The sequence below is a fragment of the Ammospiza nelsoni genome, chromosome 4 (genome assembly GCF_027579445.1).
Source record: "Ammospiza nelsoni isolate bAmmNel1 chromosome 4, bAmmNel1.pri, whole genome shotgun sequence".
Classification (NCBI taxonomy): Eukaryota; Metazoa; Chordata; class Aves; order Passeriformes; family Passerellidae; genus Ammospiza; species Ammospiza nelsoni.
Genome location: NC_080636.1, coordinates 7,212,586 through 7,234,212, shown reverse-complemented (window position 1 = coordinate 7,234,212; position 21,627 = coordinate 7,212,586). Strand labels below are relative to the sequence as shown.

Sequence of the window (21,627 nt, the reverse complement as noted above, 5' to 3'; positions counted from 1 at the left end):
GGAATATTTGCGGGGATGTGCTTCCTTGGGAAGAGATGCCATGGAACCATGGAGTGTTTTGAGTTGGAAGGAAACAAAAGCTCATCCAGTTCCATGGCAGGGACACCTTCTATGATCCCAGGTGGATCCAAGTGTCCAGCCTGGCCTTGGGCACTGCCAGGGATCCAGGGGCAGCCACAGCAAATCTGGGAACTCCTGCCCAGCCAGGAATTCCTTGCCAAGATCCCAGCCCAATCTGCCCTTTCCCAGTGGGAGCCATTCCCTGGCTCCTGTCCCTCCATCCCTTGTCCCCAGTCCCTCTGCAGCTCTCCTGGGGCCCCTCCAGGCCCTGCCAGGGGCTCTGAGCTCTGCCTGGAGCCTTCCCTTCTCCAGGGGAACATTCCCAGCCCTGCCAGCCTGGCTCCAGAGCAGAGGGGCTCCAGCCCTGCAGCAGCTCCGGGGCCTCCTCTGGGCTCTCTGCAGCAGCTCCACGTCCTCCTGCTGTTGGCCCCAGGGCTGGGGCAGCTCTGCAGGTGGGCTCTCACCTGAGTGAGGGGCACAGGGACACAGTTCCCACCTTGCCTTTGCCATCAGCCCAGGCACGGGGTTTTTGGGTCGTTTCCAGCCTCTCCCACCTTAGAGGTGCTGCATTCCCAGCCCTGGCTCTTCCTTCACCCCTTCCCTTCCCTGCAGGGCTGGTGCTGCTCTCAGTCCCACCCTGGTGCTTGGCTCCATCACACAATGGATCCAAACAACCAACGAGCCCTGGGAATGGGATCTCAGCCTTGGAAATAGAATCCCAGGCATGGGAATGGGATCTGAACACTGGGAATGTGATCTGAGCCTTGGGAATGGGATCTCAGCACTGGGAATGGGATCCCAGCCTTGGGAATGGGATCTGAGCCCTGGGAATGGGATCTGAGCCCTGGGAATGAGATCTGAGCCCTGGGAATGAGATCTGAGTCCTGGGAATGAGATCCCAGCCTTGGGAATGGGATCTGAGCCCTGGGAATGGGATCTGAGCCCGGGGAATGGAATCCCAGCCATGGGAATGAGATCCGAACCTTGGGAATGGGATCTCAGCCTGGGGAATGGGATCCGAGCCTTCCCAAGCAAAGCCCGGCTTGGCATCCCCAGTCTCAATCCCAATCCCAATCCCAATCCCAATCCCAATCCCAATCCCAATCCCAATCCCAATCCCCAATCCCCAATCCCATCATGCAGCTCCCTGTTCCTGCAGCACTTTCCTTGTCTCCCATGAAAATCCCATTTCTCTACAGCCCCAACCAGGAGCTTCTCCCATCCCCAGGGAGGGGCAGCTCCAGGCTGGGAAGCTCTTGGGGTGGGTTTGGGATGGAGATGTCCTTCTCCATTGGGATAGAGAGAGGGATTTTGGACCAAATATATGGGAAGAGAGAAAAAAGTCATTGCATTGGTGTTGTTTTCCAGCTTCTTCCCAGGATGGGAGCTGGGTTTGTTGGGAGTCCACACCCAGTGTTTCAGGGGAGCACCAGGGTGAGCTGGGGGAGGGAGATTCCATGGAGCAGGAGGAGGAAGAAAAAATTAAGTTAATCAAAAATTGAAGGAAAAGTTACAGTTGAGGGAGAAAGTAAAGGAAAAAAATTAAATTATTCAGAAATTGAAGGACTGGTTAAAGTTGAAGGAGAAATGAAAGGAAAAAAATAAGTTAAAATTGAGGGGGAAAATGAAATTACAGCAGGAATTAAAGGCAAATCAAAAAATTGATGTTAAAACAAAAATTAAATGTGAAGGAAAATTTAAAGCAAAAAAAATTAAAGTTGGAGCAAGAATTAAGGGAAAATTTCACTCAGCCCAGGCTCACTGAGGATGCTGCAAAGGATTCCGGTGTTCCCTTTGATTCCAGAGTGGAATAAAAAATACAGAAATTGATTTAGGGGTAATTAAAAACCCTCCTTATGCAACAAATGCAAAGGTGAGCGTGAAATCAAAGAGATGAATAAATATGAGATAAATAAATTGGAGCAGGGCCGGGAAGGTGAAGGGAGATGGAAAAAAAATCCCAATTATGGGGGTAAAAGATGGGAAGTGGCGGAGAGGAGGAGATGTGCTGAGAGTAGAGATAATCAGAGCATAAAAAACTGGGCAAAAACAATCAAAAGAAGGGAAAATCAAAAGCAGATGCTGAGGAGGGATAAGGGGCAGCCGGGGGAGCGGGAGCAGGCCCTGGACTGGAGGGATAATTGGATTTGAGTTCATCTCGGGGTGATAAGCAGTTCCTGGGGAGGGTTTTATTCCCTATGAAGCAAATTTTAATGGGGGATTTGAATATGGCCGGGGCAGCACATCCCAACAGGAAAATATGGGATTTTCTGCAGCTCTCGGGTTGGCCTGGGGGCTTTTTGGGGTGAAATGGGGCTCCTCCTGCCCTCCTCCTCCTGCCCTGGGCAGCTTCAGCCCTGCCTGCTGCGTTTGGGGTGAGTGGAGACCCCAAGGGAAGGGAAGGGACACGGGAGGGGACACAGGAATCACGGAATGATGGGGTTGGAAGGGACCTCAGAGCCTTCTCAGTGTCACTTCTCAGTTCCCCCAGTCTGTGTCCCCTCTCAGTGTCTCCTCTTGGTGTCCCTACTCAGTGTCCCCTCTCGGTGTCCCCTCTTGGTGTCCCCACTCAGTGTCCCTGCTTGTGTCCCTGCTCCGTGTCCCCTGTGTGTCCCCTCTCGGTGTCCCCTCTTGGTGTCCCCACTCAGTGTCCCCCCTCCGTGTTGTCTCTCAGTGTCCCCACTCAGTGTCCCTGCCCATGTTCCTGCTCGGTGTCCCCTCTCAGTCTCCCTTCTCAATGTCCCTGCTCAGTGCCCCCTCTCGTGTCCCCTCTCAGTGTCCCCTCTTGGTGTCCTCCACCCCTCTCTGTGTCCCCCCCTCAGTGTCCCTGCTCAGGGACCCCCTCCCCTCCCGCTGTCCCCTCTCAGTGTCCCCCTCCCCCCTCGGCGTCCCCTCTCTGTGTCCCCTCTCGGTGTCCCCCTCCCCTCTCGGTGTCCCGCTGGTGTCCCCGCGCTGGAGCGGAACGGGCTCGCCGGGAGGGTGGCAGCGGTGGCCGATGGCAGCGATAGGGCAGGGCTGGCACGGCCCCGCTGCCCCGGCCGCCCCTTATCGCGGCGGGATCGGCATCGGCATCGGGATCGCCGCCCCGCTGGCCTGACCTTGCCCCGGGCACGGAACGGCGGCGGGGCCGGGCTGGGGTTTAACGGGACATTAGGGACATTAGGGACACTGAGAGGGGACGTTGGGATTGGGGCCCCGGCCTGGGAAACGCTCACGGGTGGGAGGGGTGAGCGGTGTGCGTGGGGCTCGGGCCACCGGGGATCAGCTGTGGGGACACGGGGGAGCTGCAGTGGGGATATCGGGGGTCAGCCGTGGGGACACCGGGAATCAGCCATGGGGACACCGGGGATCAGCCGTGGGGACACCGGGGCCGGCTGTGGGGACATTAGGGATCAGCTGTGGGACACCGGCGAGCTGCTCCTGGTGTGCCTGGCCACAACAGAACGGCCCGGGGCGGGCTCCGGCAGCCGGGGGGGCACACACAGGTGTGGAGTGTGGGCACACCTGGGCATGGGCACAGCTGGGAATGGACACATCTGGGTATGGACACATGTAGGAATTGGGCGCACCTGGACATGAGCACACCTGGATGTGGACACACCTGAACATGGGCACACCTGGGAATGGACACATGTGGGAATGGGCACACCTGGGAATGGACACACATCTGGGAATGGACACAGCTGGGAATGAGCATAGCTGGGAATGGACACACACGGGTATGGGCACGCCTGGACACGGACACACTTGGGCACGGACATACCTGTGTGCTTGTATGTACATGTCACACATGTGCAAGGACGCACCTGGGCAGGGACACACCTGGGCAGGGACACACGTGCACAGGGACACACCTGTGCTCTCATTCATGTGGGTCTGGGACACAGACAGGCAGAGCCGTGCTCGGGATGCGGTGCCAGGGGTGACCCGGGCCCTGGCGATGTGTGTGCCCCGGGTGTGACAGTAGGGGTGTGGCCGCAGGGGTGTGGCCGCAGGGGACGTGGCCGCAGGCGTGCGACAGTAGGGGAGTGGCAGCCCCGGGTGTGACTGCAGGGGTGTGGCCGCAGGGGTGTGACCGCAGCAGGCTGGGCGTCACCCCGGCCCCGCCCTCGGCCCCGCCCCCTGCGCGCGCCCCGAGCCCCGCCCTCTCCAGCCGCCAGGCGGGGCGGGGCGGGACGAAGCAGTTGGGGGCGGAGTCAACGCGGGTGGGGCGGGGCAAGCGCCGCCGTGGGGCGTGGTTAAGAGTCAGGGGCGGGGCCAGCGCGCGGCGGGGCCGTTTGGGGCGGAGCTAAATTTGAGCGGGGCGGAGGCAGAGCGCGTTGTGGGCGTGGTCAGAGCGGCTGGGGGCGTGGCCTGCGCCGTTGAGGGCGGGGCCGGCCCGCCGGTGTCGCTCGCGCTGCGGCAGCGGCGGCTCCGGAGCGGGGCCCGGCCCGGCCCGGCCGCTTCTCCCGGCCCCGCCCCGCCCGGCCCGGCCCGGCCATGGCGCTGCTGCGGGCGGCCGCGCTGCCCGCCGAGGGCTGCCCGGCCTGGCTGCCCACGCACGTCCAGGTGACGGTGGTGCGGGCCCGCGGGCTGCGCTGCAAGGGCGGCGGCAAAGGCAAAGCGGGCGGCAGCGACGCGTACACCGTGATCCAGCTGGGCCGCGAGAAGTACAGCACCTCGGTGGCTGAGAAGAGCGGCGGCAGCCCCGAGTGGAGGGAGGAATGTGCCTTCGAGCTGCCCCCCGAGCCCGGGGCCTGCGCCGAGCTGGTGCTCACGGTGATGCACCGGGCGCTCGTGGGCATGGACCGGTTCCTGGGCCAGGCCCTGGTGCCCCTGGAGCCCGCCCGGCAGCGCGGCCGCGGGCCCGACGAGCGGTGAGTGCGGGGCGGCCGCGGGAGCGGGGCCGGGGCGGGAGCTGGGGCCGGGATTGCACTGAGTGGCCCCTGGGCACATGGACCCCCCCAGTACCCTGCCATGGCTGTCACTGTGCCCCAAGGTGGGCACATGGACCCCCCGGGTGCCCGGGGACTGGTGTCCTGGGATCCTCATGTGTCCCACGGTGGTGTCACAGCGTGCCTGGGTATGCCTGGAGGGGGACACGGAATCCCCCAATGCCCTGGCACGGCTGTCACTGTGTCAGTGTGCCCCAGGGTGGGCACATGGACCCTCCCAGTGTCCTGCCATGGCTGTCACTGTGTCACTGTGTGCCCCGGAGTGGGCACACGGACCCCTCCAGTGCCTGGCATGGCTGTCACTGTGCCACTGTGTATTCCAGGGTGGGCACTTGGAATGCCCCAGTGCCATGGCATGGCTGTCACTGTGCCACTGTGTATTCCAGGGTGGGCACTTGGAATGCCCCAGTGCCATGGCATGGCTGTCACTGTGCCCCAGGGTGGGCAGCGCATGGTCCCTGGGTCCCCAGGACGGCTGCTGGAGGAGGAAGGGCATCACAGCTTCCATGGGCACCCTTGCGACGTGCCACGAGGGTTGGGGTGTGGCTCATCCGGGCGTGCCCGTCTGGGCTTTGCGGGGCTCCGGCTCCATCCATGGCTGTGCCCGCCGCAGGAGAGTGGCCCTGGGGAGGGGTTCCCAGGCCGGGCTGGCTTTGTCACCCCCCCGGAAGGACTTGGGGCATGGCAAGGCCTGGGGATGCCCGGGAAGGACATGCGGGAGGGGTGGGACATCCCGGCTGTGCCAGGAAGGGGATGTGGGACGGTGGTCCCTGCATCCCCCTGGGAGGGAATCGTGCTGGACAGGGCACCAGAGCACCCATCCCCCGGGCAGGGCACCGGGGCATCCATTCCCCGGACAGGCACAGCATGGCCCGCCGTCCCTCTGCATCCCCAGGGCTCTGTCCCTCCTGCACCTCGTGGTTTGTCCCCTGGTGGTTTGTCCCACCAGGTGTCCCTGTTGGCTGCGGTGGCTTTGCAGCCCCCCCGTTGTCACCTGGTTTGTGATGAAGGGTCCCCAGTTTGGGGTGCAGACCCCAACCCCGTGCTGCACCCTGTGCGTGGAGGGAATTGCTCCTCCTCCTCCCTGCCCAGAAGGGTTTACAACAACCAGACTGTTTTCCAGCACAGAGGGGCAGGAATGGGGCTGGGATTCCTGCAGGGAAGGAGTTTTGGGGGCGTTGTTGGGGCAGGGCTGGCAGTGCCCCCCTGGCCCCCCGAACCCGGCAGCTGTGCTGGATCGCTGCCCGGAGCTGCGGCCTCGCAGGGAGCCTCCTTCCCTCCCTCCTTCCCTCCCCTCACAGCCACAAAAATCAGCAGCAGAACGGGCTGGGGGAACTTTCCCTGTGGAGCAAACGCATTTCCCCAGCCCCGAGGCTCCTGGCGGGCCCAGAGGGGAGCGTGGGCCGGGAGAGGCGTGAGGAGCCCCGGGGACACGGCTGGCAGCTCCCCCGCGCTTATCCTGCTTTATTCTGCTTTTCTTAGCAAAACGCCGGAGCTGGGCGGGCTCAGAGGCTGGGCCGGCATTCCTGGGGCCTGCTGGAACCGGGGATGTGGGAAAACCCCCTGGCTGGGGACAGCCCTGCCCTGGGAGAGGTTTTTGTGGAGCCCCCCAGGGTCTGCTCCTGGCCAGGGCCTGCTCCTGGCTCCTGGAGTCCCAAAGGTCCCGTCAGGGGCTGTTAATCCCACGGGAGCAATGTCCAGCCTGCGTCACCCCGTGACACCAACCCTGCAGCCTGGAGAGACCCAGGGGCCTGGAGAAGGCTCCAGGGAGACCTTCCAGCACCTTCCAGGGCCTGGAGAGAATAAGGTCCCTCCCAGCCCAAACCATTCCAGGGTTCTGGAGCCCCCTCTGCTCTGGAGCCAGGCTGACAGAGCTGGGAATGTTCCCTGGAGAAGGGAAAAATCCAGGGAATCCTCAGAGTCCCTGAAAGGGCTCCAGGAGAGCTGCAGAGGGACTGGGGACAAGGGATGGAGGGACAGGAGCCAGGGAATGGCTCCCACTGGGAAAGGGGAGATTGGGCTGGGATCTTGCTAAGGAATTGCTGGCTGGAATAGAATTCCCAGATTTTCTGTGGCTGCCCCTGGATCCCTGGCAGTGCCCAAGGCCAGGTTGGGCATTGGGGCTTGGATCCACCTGGGACAGGGGAACGGATGGACTGGGATGAGCTTTGAGGTCCCTTGGAGCCCAACCCATTCCATGAGTCTCTCATTTGCTGTTTCCCTCCCTTCCTGTAGCTTTGCTTGCATAAGGAAAATTCACTTCCCCTTGAGGCATTCAGGATCGCAGGAGCTTTTAAAACTCTGTTTTCACCTGTGGCCCTGAGGATGGAAATGAGCACGGAAAACATGAGGGAAGCTCTTACCCTGTGCCCCTCTGCAGCCTGGAGGGGCCACACTGGGTTTTGGAGGAGAATCCCAGGGGCTGGAGCTTGCCCAGCTGGGTGGGAGAAGGATCATAGGGAGCTTAGGGGATTCTGACTCTTTGGGAGCTCCCAGCCAGCTCCAATGTCTGGAAATAACTTTGTTCAGGAGGAAACTTCGAGTCCCAGATTAGAAAGAGCAAAACAAACAGAGGCTCCCACCCTGGGGCTGGCCCTGCAGGGCCCAGGCAGGGCTGTGCTGAAGAGATAACAAGGTTGTGGGGCTGAGCCCTGCCCTCTGCTAGGGCAGGGGGAGCCTGATCCAGCAAAGCATCCCTTGTCAGCGTGCTGACCTTGCTCTCGTTTCCCTGCAGGTTTTTATTGCACAGGAACTCGAGCAGTGATAATTGTTGTCCTTATTTTCGGCTGCTGGAAAATGTTCCGTCAAGCTTGGACTCTTCCCCGGGAAGGGGGGCCGGGGTGTTTACGAGCTGCTCAGCCTGGGCCATTTCAGTGCTTTGTCAGGGGAAAAGCAACTCCTGGAGTTGCACAAGAGCAGCCTCAGAGCTCTCATGGCCTTTTTGGGCGTCCCAGGGTTTGTCCCACGCTCAGGCAGCTCCGGGGATCGGGCTTGGCAGGCAAAGCAAGCTCTGAGCATCATTTCCCCCTTTGCATGGAGCCTTTGGGCATCCAGAGAGCCCTGGGAGGTTCTCCTGGTCCTCACCTCCCTCCCCTGAGCTGATCCTGCAGCTCCCTGTGCTGTGCAAAGCCAGGCTCCAGCCCAGGAAAAGAGGGATTTTTGGGAATTCACAAGGCAGGTGTTGCTTGTGCTTCCCAACATCCAGGAAATGCCCTTGGAGTCCCCCGTGGGGCTCATCCTGTGGTGTGGCAGTGAGCCAGGGACTGTCCCCTGCACACCCAGCCCATCAGCTGAGAACCCTGGAGTGCTTTGGGTTGGAAGGGGCTGTAAAAGTCACTCAGTGCCACCCCTGCCATGGCAGGGACACCTCCCACTGTCCCAGGCTGCTCCAGCCCCAGTGTCCAACCTGGCCTTGGGGAATGCCAGGGATCCAGGGGCAGCCACAACTGGGAATGCTCTGGGAATTCCAGCCCAGCCCCTGCTCACCCTGCCAGGGAACAATTCCCAATATCCCATCCAGCCCTGCCCTCTGGGATCCATCCCCTGTGCCCTATCCCTCCAGCCCTTGTCCCCAGTCCCTCTCCAGAGGGACCTTTCCCTTGGCACAAGGTGAGCAGCAGGGGAAGGGACACTGAGGGGACAGGAGGGAACACCTGCAGGGCTGGGCCCTGGATCTCCCTGCCTGGGAACCCAAAATTCCCTGATTTGCAGGGTGAGGCTGATGGCAGGAGGAAGGTCCAAGGTGTCCTGGGCTGGCTAAAGCCCTTAGTGGCCATTCCCTGGTTCCTCCCTCTCTGCAGAACCATTTCCATTTGTCCCTGTCCCAAAGATCTCCCATGGGCATGGGACAGGGTGAAGGTGCAGGCAGGGAGCCCCAGGGCTCAACCCCCAGGGTTTGGGGTCTGTGTGTGAGGGTGCAGCAGGAGTCAGGATTCCTGATCTGCTCTTCCTGCAGTGCCTTGCACTTGCTTCTGACAGGGAACTCGTCTGGGGGAGTTGTTCCCTGTGCAGAATTAGCTCAGCTCTGACTTCCCCAAAGCCCTTCCGTGCTGCACTTCCCTGTTCTGGTTCCCCTTCCTGCCCAGCTGTGGGGCAGCTGCTGCTGGGGGGGCTCTGGGGGGCTCTGGGGCTCCCCTCCCTCCCTCTCCCCCAGCACAGGGCCCTAACCCTCTCCTTTGGCTGCCAAACTTGGCCAGCTCAGCTCCCTGGGGCCACCAGGGCTTCTCTGCTCCATGTGGGGATGGAGGAGCTCCTCTGGGGAAGGAACAGGGAATTCCTGGGTTGGGGGAATGCCATGGAGACAGAGAGAGTGGAGAAGGAGTCCCAGCATGGGCAGGAGGCTGGGAGAAGGAGAGGGCTGACCCAGAGGGGCCCATCCTGCCCAGTGATGGGTGCTGCCCGTGTGCTCAGTGTGTTGCAGGGCTGAGAGGCTCCCGCAGAGCCAAGGATGGTCCCAAACCCCTGCCAGCAGCCCCACACCAGGCACTTGTCCCTTGCTGGCCTGGTGGGACCCATCCTGTCCCCTCCTTGCTTCCCTGGCACTGTCCTGGTGCTCCCCCTGGCATGGAGCCGCTCCCATCTCCTCCCCAGCCCCTCTGGAGCTGTGCCAGCCCACGCTCTGCCCGTGGGGTCTCCCTCCCTCCCTGGTTTAATGAAGATCAGGAGATCATTAGCAGTGGAATGGGGCTGTGGCAGCCTCGGGGCTGTGCCATCTCCCTGGGACCTGGTCCTGCTTTCCATTCCCAGCCTGGCCTTGGCTCCTGGTGCCAGGGGACACTGTCACACCCAGGCTGGAGCTCTGTCTGCTCCCCGGGGAGCTGAGCCCAGGCCAAATCCCTGCAGCTCTGTCCTTGGCACGCCTGTCCTTAGCCCGAGGAGAGAGAGAGACCTTGCACTGGGGTGGGGAGGAAACTGCTGCTCTGGGGTGGGTTTGGGGTGGCAGCTCTGCACCCAAGGGCAGGCAGAGTGCCCAGCAGGGCTGGTGAGGGTCTGTGGGGGGGCAGGAGAGCACCGGGGAGCTCCTGGTGTGCCCTGAGCTGGGATGGTTCAGGCTGAAAATGCAGCTCTGAGGCAGGAAACGCCCTGGAGTGTGGAAATGCTGCAGGGGAGGAGGGGCTGCTGCTGCCAAAAACTGGGGCAGGATGCTCTGCTGTGGGGGCAGGGGGACAGCCAGAGCTGGGGTGGCATCTGTGGTGATCAGGGTGGGGTGACACCAGTGGGGGCCAGGGTGGGATGGATCTGTGGTGATCAGGGTGGGATAACATCCGCGGAGACCAGAGCTGGGACAACACCCTTGGTGACCAGAACTAGGATAACACATTTGGTGACCAGCTGACCCCAGGCAAGTGTTTGCCCCAGCTGGGAGCCCAGGGCAGAGGCTCCAGGTGCCCCACAGGGTGTAATTTTGAGTGTAATTTTGGGTGTAATTTTGCTCCTACCTGCCCAGCTAACCCCATTTCCACCCAGCTGCCATTGCTGGTTTAAGGAGTTTTAGGCCCTTGCTCTGCTCTCCTGCAGGAAAATCTGCTTTTCTCATTTTTTTAGATGTTTGAGTGGTCTGCTCCCAGCTTAGCTAACCTGGCACATCGGTGTGTTGGTGGCTGTGAGCACTGGCCCATCACCCTCCATCATCTTCCAGCCCAAAAAGCTGCAGACTCAGGCTTCTCACTGTGTCACGTGGATTTTCCAGGGCCCTGAGTGCCTCCAGCTGCAGAAAAACCTGCAGCACAAACCTGGGCAAAGCCCTCAGTGCTGTTGGTGCAGAGCTGCAGGCCTGGGGCAGCTGGAGCTGCTGCCTGTGCTGAGCCCAGCTGTGCTCAGTCCCCGCTCCCTCCCATCCCTCCAGAGCCTGGTGCAGGGAGGGCTCTGCTCCCCTCCTCCTGGGGAATGCTCCTTGTGGCTCCCGGAGGAATCTGCTCAGTGCTGGAGGAGCCCAAGGGGAAGCTGGCATCATCTGCAGTGCCAGGTGGGCACTGAGCCCCTCTCTGTGCCTGGGGCCTGTCAGAGCCTGTGCCTGCCTGAGTTGTGCTCAGACCTGCCCTGGAATGCTCCTGCTTCATCAAGGCCTGCCCAGGACATGGCCTTTGGGAATTCCATCCCTGGAGCAGCAGCCTGGGGCTCCTCCCCAGCTCTGCATTGCCAGGGGGCTCTTCCCTGACCAGCCCAGGCAGGATGAGGGAGTGGGGCTGCTGCTGGGCTCTGCATTCCTTCCTTCCCTTTTCCCTTTCCTTGTGTTTGACTCACTCCTGAGCAGGGGCTGGCGTGGTGGATGAGCCATCCCTGTGTGACCTGTTCCCAGAGGGGCTGCAGCTGCTTCTTTAGGCTGTGTGGAGCCATGGGGCTGGTGTCCCTATGCTGGCATTGGTGTCCCTTTGCTAGCATTGGTGTCACTTCTCCTGGTGTCACTGCCCTGGGGTTGGTGTCCCTACCCCAGGCTTGGTGTCCCTGCCCTGGGGTTGGTGTCCCTGTGCTGGTGTTGATGTCCCTGTGCTGGCATTGGTGACCTGCTCCCAGAGCAGCTGTAGCTGGTGCTTTAGGCTGTGTGGAGCCATGGGGCTGGTGTGCCTTCCCCTGTCATTGGTGTCCCTGCCCTGGCATTGGTGTCCCTTCCCTGTCATTGGTGTCCCTTCCCTGGCACTGGTGTCCCTGCCCTGGCATTGGTGTTCCTTCCCTGTCATTGGTATCCCTACCCTATCATTGGTGTCCCTGCCCTGGGGCTGGTGTTGCTTCCCTGTCATTGGTGTCCCTGTCCTGGCATTGCTGTCCCTTCCCCTGCCGTTGCTGTCCCTTTCCTGGCACTGGTGTCCCTTCCCCGGGGCTGGTGTCCCTTCCCCAGCATTGGTGTCCCTTCCCCAGTATTGGTGTCCCTTCCCCTGGGGTTGGTGTCCCTGCCTCGGGGTTGGTGTCCTTGCCCTGTCATTTGTGTCCCTGCCCCAGGATTGGTGTCCCTTCCTTGTCATTGATGTCCCTGCCCTGGTGTTGGTGTCCCTTCCTTGTCATTGATGTCCCTGCCCTGGTGTTGGTGTCCCTTCCTTGTCATTGATGTCCCTGCCCTGGTGTTGGTGTCCCTTCCCCTGGGGTTTGTGTCCCTGCCCTGGCATTGGTGTCCCTTTGGAGAACAGGCACTCCCAAGCCCCTGGGTGCTGTTTCTGTGTGTTCACCTGCCCTGGTGCCTCTCTCAGCCTGAAGTGGGAAGGATTCTCAGCAGAGGGTGTCTCTCCTGTGCCCCCCAGCATTCTCAGCAGAGGGTGTCTCTCCTGTGCCCCCAGGATCCACAGCAGAGGGTGTTTCTCCTGTGCCCCCCGTGCCCTGGAGGGGCTGCCAGGAGCAGCTGCCCCCATGGGACCTGTGCAGCAGCCCCTGGTGCTCTGCAGTCTCACAGAGTCAGCTCAGTTGGTTTCACTTTGGGCTCTCGTGGGTAGGGCAGGGATCAGCAGCACTGCCAGTGTCACCTTGTCCCCTGGGTTGTGTGTCAGGGCAGCTCAGGTCACTGGGTGCCCACTGGGTGCTTTATTGGGAGGCAGCTGGGGGACACAAACTGTGGATGCTGAGCAGATAAATCCAGCTGGGCTGGTCACATCCTGACTCCTGCTCTTGCTGTCCCAATCTGTTTTACAGCTCCTGAAATCTTCCCTCCTTCCCTCCTCCCACCTGTCCATCCTGTGCCAGAGAAAAGCCTCAGATCCCCAAAAAAAATAGTTTGGGATGGAGCTGCTTCCTGTGCTCCCATGCCAGCCCTATCCTGGTGCCTCAGAGCTCTTTTCTATGCCATCCTCTGCTTGCCTGTGACTGTGCCAGGCCTTGTCCCATCCCTGGGCACAGCCAGCAGCTGGCACACCAGTAGGGCTGGCTTTTCCCTGCTTTTCAGGCTGTTTCTGCCACTGAGTCCCACTGGAGTTACACCACCTCTGTTGCTGGCCTGTCAGTGCTGGGATGAGCCCTTTGGCAAGTGCCAGTCCATGCTGGAATTTTCTCCCCTGGGTTCCTGGTGTTCCAGAGGAGCACCAGCACCATGCCCAGGGCTCCCTGCCCCTCCACACAGCTCCTGCTCTGCCTGTTGGAGGAGCAGGGCTGGGCTCTGGCTGTGTGAGCAGCTGGGGCTGGTTCCTTTCAGCCTTGTTTGTGAGCACTTCTGGGAAGAGCATTTGGAGAGATGAACTTCCCACCTCAGCTGCTCCATCCTCAGGGAATCAGCCTGTGTTTATTTTCCATCTGTGCTTTCAGCAGCTCGCAGGGATCACCTGCAGCATCAGCCATCCAAAACCAGCCCTGGCAGGGGAAGCTGGGGCAGGAACACAAACCAGACAGAAAAGCACAGAATTCCCCTGGGCTGCCTTGTTTTCCACCCTGTGCTTCCCCTCTGGGCTAGGGGAGCTTCCTCCTGCCCAGCTGCCTCTCTGCAGGGAGATGTGCCTGTGCTGGGCTCTCAGGGGGCTGTGCCAGCAGGGGCTGGGTTCTCTGTTTGCCCTGGGCTGGTTCTCCATGCCCTGCCCTGCTCTGGCTCTGTGGCAGCCCAGCTGAATCCTTGATTGAAGGCTGGGGGCTCTCCTGGCCAGGCAGGCTGACCTTGCCTTGCTGCAGGGATGAATCAGCAGGAAATGCCAGCCTGGAGCAGGCTGGGAAGAGCCTCTGGGATGTGCCTGTGCCTGGCTGCAGCTCTGAGCTGGGCAGGGCAGGAGGATTTCTGCTGCTTTAGGTGAGCCTGGCCTGCCCTGACAGTGCTCAGTGCTTTGGGGAGCCTTTGGGGGAGCACCTGAAGTGGGAGTGCCCCAGAAATGCTCCAGCTGTGCCTCCTCCTCTGGTGCATCCCTGAACCCCAGGAGTCACCAAGGGACTTCCTCAGGAAACTCCTCTGGACTCCCTGCTGGCAAAGCACTGGGACCAGTCTGAGAGGGGAACTGGAGCTCCTGGTGCCCAGGGTGTGCTGAGCAGGGCTGCTGGGGCACTGGAGGTACAGCTCAGCTGGAGCTTGGAGGAGAATCTTGGGGAGCCTAGCCAGAGCCATCAGTGGGCAAAGGTGGTCCTCCCTGGAATGACCCATGTCCTCCTGGAATGACCCATGTCCTCCCTGGGATAACCCCTGTCTTCCTTGGTAATAACCTTGTCCTCCTGGAATAACCCATGTGCTCCTTGGGATAACCCATGTTCTCTCTGGAATAACCCATATCCCCATGGGAATAACCCATGTTCTCCTGGAATAACCCATGTGCCCCTGGAATAACCCATGTCCTCCTTGGGAATAACCCATGTTCTCCTGGAATAATCCATGTTCTCCATGGGAATAACCCATGTTCTCCTGGAATAACCCATGTCCTCCTTGGGAATAACCCATGTTCTCCTGGAATAATCCATGTTCTCCATGGGAATAACCCATGTTCTCCTGGAATAATCCATGTTCTCCATGGGAATAACCCATGTTCTCCTGGAATAACCCATGTTCTCCTGGAATAACCCATATCCTCATGGGAATAACACATGTCCTCTCTGGAATAACCCATGTCCTCCTGGAATAAACCATGTGCTCATGGAATAACCCATGTGCTCCTTGGGAATAACCCATGTTCTCCTGGAATAATCCATGTTCTCCATGGGAATAACCCATGTCCTCTCTGGAATAACCCATGTTCTCCTGGAATAACCCATGTGCTCCTTGGGATAACCCATGTGCTCCTGGAATAACCCATATCCTCATGGGAATAACTCATCTCCTTCTTGGGAATAGCTCATGTTCTCCTGGACTAACCCATGTCCTCTCTGGAATAACCCACGTTCTCCTGGAATAACCCATGTGCTCATGGAATAACCCATATCCTCCCTGGGAATAACCTGCTTATGCCATTGGTGCTGGCTGTGTCCTGCTCATGCCATCCCAGAGATCCTGGCTGTGTCCTGCTCATGCCATGTCCTGCTCATGCCATGTCCTGCTCATGGCCAGCCCAGCACTCCCAAACCCTGAGAGGTTTCTCACTGGTGGGGAGAGAGCAGTGCCCAAGCATTCCCCTGTAGCTCCATGAATGTTTATGGGCCAGGGGTGTCCCCGTGCCCCCCTGGACTGTCCCCTGCTGCCCAGGGGAGGATGAAGCACAGATAAGAAGGGAAGGTGTTTTCCCTGAGCAAATCACCCCATCCTCATCCTCTGTGGGGTCTCTTTCCCCCATAACCACATTCCTGTGCTCCTGTTGCCCCTGGCTCGGGCAGGGATGCTGCAGGACAAGGGCAGCTGTGGGTTTGGGAGCTCTGTGTCTGCTCCTGGCAACAGGAGATGTAAAACCAGAGCTGGGTTTGTCTCCCCAGGCTGTCCCTGGCTCTGCTCCTCTCCTCACAGGGGGAGCAGGAGGAGCAGAGCCATTCAGGGCTGTCTGGCAGGGCTGGGCTGTGCCATTACCCACCCTGACCAAGGTGAGTGTGCACAGCCCCACCGTGGGGGCTGGGGAGCCTCTGCCACATGGGGCTGCTCCTGATCCAGGCACAGCCCAGGAATGGGGGCTCAGAGCCCCCCAACTCCCCAGAGCCTCCTCAGAGCCTCCCCAGGGGCTGCAGCAGCTTCCCCTTGCCAGGCTCTCCTGGCTGGGTTTGCTCTGCTTCCTCCCCCTCAGCCTCCCTGGGCTGCTCTCCAGGCCCTGCCCTCATGGAACACAGCTCTGGGGTCCCTCCCTCTGGGGATGCACCCCAGCAGTGCTGCCTCTGTGCAGGGTCACAGGGACAATGCACATTTGGCAGCAAAGAGAATGTCCCAGCTTGTGGCTTGTGCCTTCCAAATGGCTGCGGCTGCTCTGCCTGGGGGTGGCACCCTGCAGGTGTCCCATGGATGTGACACCCTGCAGGTGTCCCTGGGCTCTCCATGTGTCACCCTGGACGTGTCCCTGGGTGCTCCATGCCCTGGAGGTGTCACCCTGGAGGTGTCCCCACACCCTGGAGGTGTCCCTGCATGTGTCACCTTAGATGTGTCACCATGGAGGTGTCCCTGGGCTCTCCATTCCCTGGAGGTGTCCCTGGGTTCTCCATTCCCCAGAGATGTCCCATGGAGGTGTCACCCTGGAGGTGTCCCTGGGCCCTCCATGCCCTGGAGGTGTCGCCCTGGAGCTGTCCCCATTCCCTGCAGGTGTCCCATAGATGTGTCACCCTGGAGGAGTCTCTGAGCTCTCCATGTGTCACCCTGGACGTGTCCCTGGGTGCTCCATGCCCTGGAGGTGTCACCCTGGAGGTGTCCCCATTCCCTGGGGATGGCCCATGGATATGACACCCTGGAGGTGTCCCTGGGCTCTCCATTCCCTGGAGGTGTCACCCTGGAGGTGTCTCTGAGCTCTCCATTCCCTAGATGTGTCACCTTGGATGTGTCACCCTGGAGGTGTCCTCCCTGGGCTCTCCATGTGTCACCCTGGAGGTGTCTCTGAGCTCTCCATTCCCTGCAGGTGTCACCCTGCAGGTGTCACCCTGGAGATGTCCCATGGATGTGTCACCCTGGAGGTGTCCCCAGTGTCTCGGTGTGTCAGCAGGACATCCCCTGGCAGGGCAGGGGCCAGGAGCTGGGGGAAAAGGAGCAAAAGGAGCAGCTCCCCGTGGAGCAGCGGATGGTGATCAGGAGGTTCCCTCCTCTGGAAGCACATCCCAGCTGTGGGGAGCAGGGAAGGAGCACAGACTGGGACACATCTGGAAGCACATCCCAGCTGTGGGGAGCAGGGAAGCAGCACAGACTGGGACACATCTGGAAGCACATCCCAGCTGTGGGGAGCAGGGAAGGAGCACAGACTGGGACACATCTGGAAGCACATCCCAGCTGTGGGGAGCAGGGAAGGAGCACAGACTGGGACACATCTGGAAGCACATCCCAGCTTTGGGGAGCAGGGAAGCAGCACAGACCGGGACACATCCCACCTGCAGCAATGCTGCTCCTGCTCCCCACCAGCTCTGGCTCTGGACAGGGTTTCACTGCATTTTAACTGAAATTTTGTGACCTGCAAAGGCTCTGTGGGGCTGGGACCCCTCCAGACCTTGGGAGGGCCCCCCAGAGCAGGTGGCTGGGGGTGAGTGGCTTGTCCTGGGTGTGCTGTGCAGCGAGGGGCTGGTCCCAGCTGTGGCCTCCCAGCCCCCCAGGCAGCAGATCCTGGTGGATCCCTGGGGCTGGATGTGCTTGGCACAGCTCCCTCCCTCCCCTGCTCCAGAGCTGGCTGATGTAACCCAGTTCTGCTCCTTCAGACCTGGAAAAGGGAGCTCATGGTTGTTTCCCAGGTGTGTTGTGTTGCCTATTCCCATAAAAAAACATCGTATTCCTGTCCAAGATGTGACCTTGGGTGGCCCCAGCCCAGAAACCCCTCCCAGCTTCCCCCCAGGGCAGCTCCTATAAGGAATTTGGGAAACCCGGGGCTGTGGGAGGGGGTTCCTGGTGGAAAGGTGCTGTGGGAGTTTGTGAGTTGCTGCCTGGGACTTGCTCCCTCCCTGATCCCACTGTCCTGCTGCTTCCCAGCAGTTTGCACCTCCTGTTTCCTCTGGGGCTGATTCACAAAAATCCCAAGCACTGGACATGGAGCAGCTGGATCCTCCCAAACCCTCATCCTGTGCCACAAACTGAGAGCTCAGCCTAAAAATAGCCCTGTGCCTGTTAGAGGTGTAGCCCCGACTGCTGATGAGGTCTTGGGAACCAGAAATAGCTCCAGAGTGCCAGCAGGAGCAGAGGATTTGCCTTGAACAGCTGCTTTTTGGAGCAGCTCAGGCTCAGCCCCCAAATCCCCTTGGATGCTCACGGGGCTGGGCGTGCTGGGGGCACATCCAGGCTGTTCCAGGGGAGCTCCTGCCTTTCCCTGTGTTAATCCCCTCAGGTCCTCCCTGTTTTTTTCCATGGGATGATGTAAGGCACACAAACTCCTTTCAGGAGCTCTTTGTCTTTCCTGAGCAGTGACTCAGCCCCCCAGGCTGTCCCTGCCCAGCTGCTGCAGCCCTTCCCTCCTGAGCTGCTTCCAGCTCTTCCTTTAAATGGAAAATGCACTGGGGATGTTCCAGGCAGCCTTTTCCCCTCCAATCCCTTGGGAAGTGTTCTCCTGATGCACCTGCTGCTGCTCCCATCCCATCCCATCATCCCATCCCATCCCATCCCATCCCATCCTATCCCATTATCCCATCCCAATCCATTCCAATCCCAATCCCATCCCATTATCCCATCCCATTATCCCAATCCCATCCCATTATCCCATCCCATTATCCCAATCCCATCCCATCCCATCCCAGGGGCTCAGCCTCTTCTGGGCTGCCTTTTTCCATGGATATATTTTTTTTCCCCTGCCTGGCTGTTTTCAAGCTGGCAACCTGAGCACTGAAAGTTTTGCAGTGATTGGGGCGGGATAAGTCAATGGTGGGAATGGGAGTGGATTCACTGGGATTGAGTTCTGTGTCTGTACCCAGCAAAGTCCCAGGCTCTGTCCCTCCTGTCCTTGTGTGCTGAGGGACCTGGGTGCTGCCAGCTGTGCCCCTGGGATATTTACCAGGGAATGAGGGCATTTTGTGCCCCCTTCATGGCATCCCAGACTTGTTTGGGTTGGAAGGGACCTTAAAAAGCATCCTGTCCCATGGGCAGGGACACCTCCCCCTGTCCCAGTTCCTCCAAGCCCTGTCCAGCCTGGCCTGGAGCACTTCCAGGCTGAGCTGTGCCATTCCCAGGCTTCCCAGCTCCTCCCTTCATCCAGCCTGTGATAACTGCCCTGGCAGAAATTCAGCAACTCCTGGAGTTGTTTTTTCCTGAAAAAACAGCTCCAGTTTTTTCTTCACCCTGGTGATTCCAGCATGGTCACACCTGCCCCCATCCCATCCCATCCCATCCCATCCCATCCCATCCCATCCCATCCCATCCCATCCCATCCCATCCCATCCCATCCCATCCCATCCCATTTTCCTTCCCTATTTTTCTCCTTCTCAGTGACTTCACCCTCCAGGTGGATCCAAGACACCCTGGGATTTTTATTTTCTGGGAAATTGTTAATGCATGTCAGAAGTGTCTTCACCTGCCATTCTCCCAGAAGCACAACATTGGAGAAACAGGATCTGTCCTGAGCTGCAGCTTTCCTTGGGCCTTGTTAAGGGGAATTTTAATCAGAAATTCATTTAATACTTGGATCTGGGTGGGATCAGGGCTGTGGCTGTGCTGGGTTCCTGCTCATCCTGCTGCACCCCTGGGAGTGGTGCTGGACTGGCAGAGATGGGGCATCCCATGGGGATGAAGTGATGTTTGGGGAGGAACAGATTTTTGGGAAGGAACAGTTCCCTGGAGGCCTGTGTTTGGTGCTGCCCCATTGGAATGTGGGAGTGGAGAGCCAGGGGGTGGCTCTGGGTGTGTCTCTGCTTTGGTGTCCCCTGTCCCACCGTTCCTCCCCTCTGGAAGGAGTCCACACCACTCTGCCATCCCATTCTAGGGCTGCTCCATGCCCTGCCAACTCCCAGCCATTCCTGAGGACCACCAGCACCTAAAGGGAGGCTGGGGGTGGTTTTGCCTTGTGCAGGGAATGGTTTGGAGCCTTTTCCAGTGTTCCCCATTTCCACAGGCAGCTTTAGAGCAAAGTCTGTGTCAGGGGTTTTGTGACGGTGTTCACAGGGTCTTAGGATGAGGGAAGAGATGAGGATCTGTCTCCATGTTTCAGAAGGCTTGATTTATTATTTTATGATATATATTACATTAAAACTATACTAAAAGAATAGAAGAAAAGATTTCATCAGAAGGCTGGCTAACAATAGAATAGGAAAGAATGATAACAAAGGTTTGTGATTGGCCATTAATTAGAAACAACCACATGAGACCAATCACAGATGCACCTGTTGCATTCCACAGCAGCAGATAATCATTGTTTGATTATCTGATAAACATTTTGTTCTTGAGGCCTCTCAGCTTCTCGCGAGGCAAAATCTTAAGGAAAGAATTTTTCATAAAAGATGTCTGTGTCAGGGGTTTTGTGTGGGGTGGGACAGTGGGAAGCATTCCCAGGAATCCTCAGGAATCAGTGGGAGCTTTGTGCTGGGCATGGCCAATAGCTCCTTCTGGAGCCTGCTGTGGGAATGTGGGAATTGCCCCCAGATTAGCAGCCTGGGAAGGGTGGGCTTGTGTTGGGTGGGGCTGGAGCTGCTCAGCAGCTGCTGCTGCCCCAGAGAACTCCTGGGATGCATCACCCTTTAAAGCATTGATCCAAGGACACTTCCAGGCAGCTCTGAGCATCTTTGCTGCTGTGAGACACAGCAGGTCTGGCAGGAAGCTGATTTAATGGATGCTCTTGAGCTCCTTTGCCACTCTGGGTCAGTCTCTGCTGAGAGGATCCCTGAGTCACTGGCTCTGGGACATTCCAATCACGAGCACAAAACGCTGGTGGCTTTGTCTCCTTCCAAACACAGCTCCCAGCTTTGCCTGCAGAGTCACAGAGCTGCCTGGAGGGCTCAGTGAGCTGCTGGTTCCCAGGCTGTTCAGTGGAAGGGCAGGGTTTGGGGTGAGGGCAGGGATGGACATGGGGCTGCAGGTGCACCATGGAGGGCTCAGGTCCTGTGTGCCACCTCCCAAATGTACCAGGGAGGGCTCAGGTCCTGTGTGCCATGTGCCAGGTGCAGCAGGGAGGGCTCAGGTCATGTGTGCCACAACCCAGGTGCACCATGGAGGGCTCAGGTCCTGTGTGCCACCTCCCAGGTGCACCATGGAGGGCTCAGATCCCATTTGTCACCTCCCAGGTGCACCATGGAGGGGTCAGGTCATTTGTGCCACCTCCCAGGTGCACCAGGGAGGGCTTAGGTACTGTGTGCCACCTCCCTAATGTACCAGGGAGGGGTCAGGTCCTGTGTGCCATGTGCCAGGTGCACCAGGGAAGGCTCAGGTCCTGTGTGCCATGTGCCAGGTGCACCATGGAGGGCTCAGGTCCCGTGTGCCACCTCCCAAATATACCAGGGAGGGCTCAGGTCCTGTGTGCCACCTCTGTGTGGGGTGTTTGTGTCTCTGACTGGGGTTTAGGTGCTATCTGGGACACTTGGGTTAGAATTCCAGCATCACTGAGGTTGGGAACGCCCTCCTGGGTCATTGAGTCCAATGCCCAAAGCGCTGAGTGCCACATCCAGGCATTCCTTGGACACCTCCAGGGATGGGGACTCCAAACCTCATGCGTATTTCCAACGTTTTCCAAACTTTTCCCTGGAGAAACTCGTGCTGGATGTCCCTGGTGTGTGATGGTGTTTGCAGGGGTCTTAAGATGAGGGAAGGAGATGAGAATGTTGACTCCATGTTTCAGAAGGCATGATTTATTATTTTATGATATATATTACATTAAAACTATACTAAAAGAATAGAAGAAAGGATTTCATCAGAAGGCTGGCTAAGAATAGAATGGGAAAGAATGATAACAAAGGTTTGTGGCTCGGACAGAGAGTCCAAGCCAGCTGGGCTGTGATTGGCCATTAATTAGAAACGGCCACGAGACCAATCAAAGATTTACCTGTTGCATTCCACAGCAGCAGATAACCATTGTTTACATTTTGTTCCTGAGGCCTCTCAGCTTCTCAGGAGAAAAAATCCTAAGGAAAGGATTTTTCAGAAAGTATCATGGCTACACTGGTGCTTTCTCTCCTCAAAGTTCTGCTGGCTTGTGGCTCTGAGAGGTGACAGAGGCCCTTCCCTTGT

General features: G+C 59.0%; 1 protein-coding gene across 7 annotated transcripts in view; it reads left to right on the top strand.

The window, feature by feature from the left end:
• Positions 1–4,513: 4,513 nt before the first annotated feature.
• RAB11FIP5 (RAB11 family interacting protein 5) overlaps positions 4,514–21,627 on the top strand; it is a 45,392-nt gene continuing 28,278 nt past the window's right edge. For all 7 annotated transcript variants that reach the window (XM_059470946.1, XM_059470945.1, XM_059470944.1 and 4 more), the window contains exon 1: positions 4,514–4,916. In XM_059470946.1, coding sequence (XP_059326929.1) covers positions 4,540–4,916 — 377 coding nt within the window. In that variant the 5' untranslated portion in view covers positions 4,514–4,539. The remainder of the gene's footprint in view (positions 4,917–21,627) is intronic.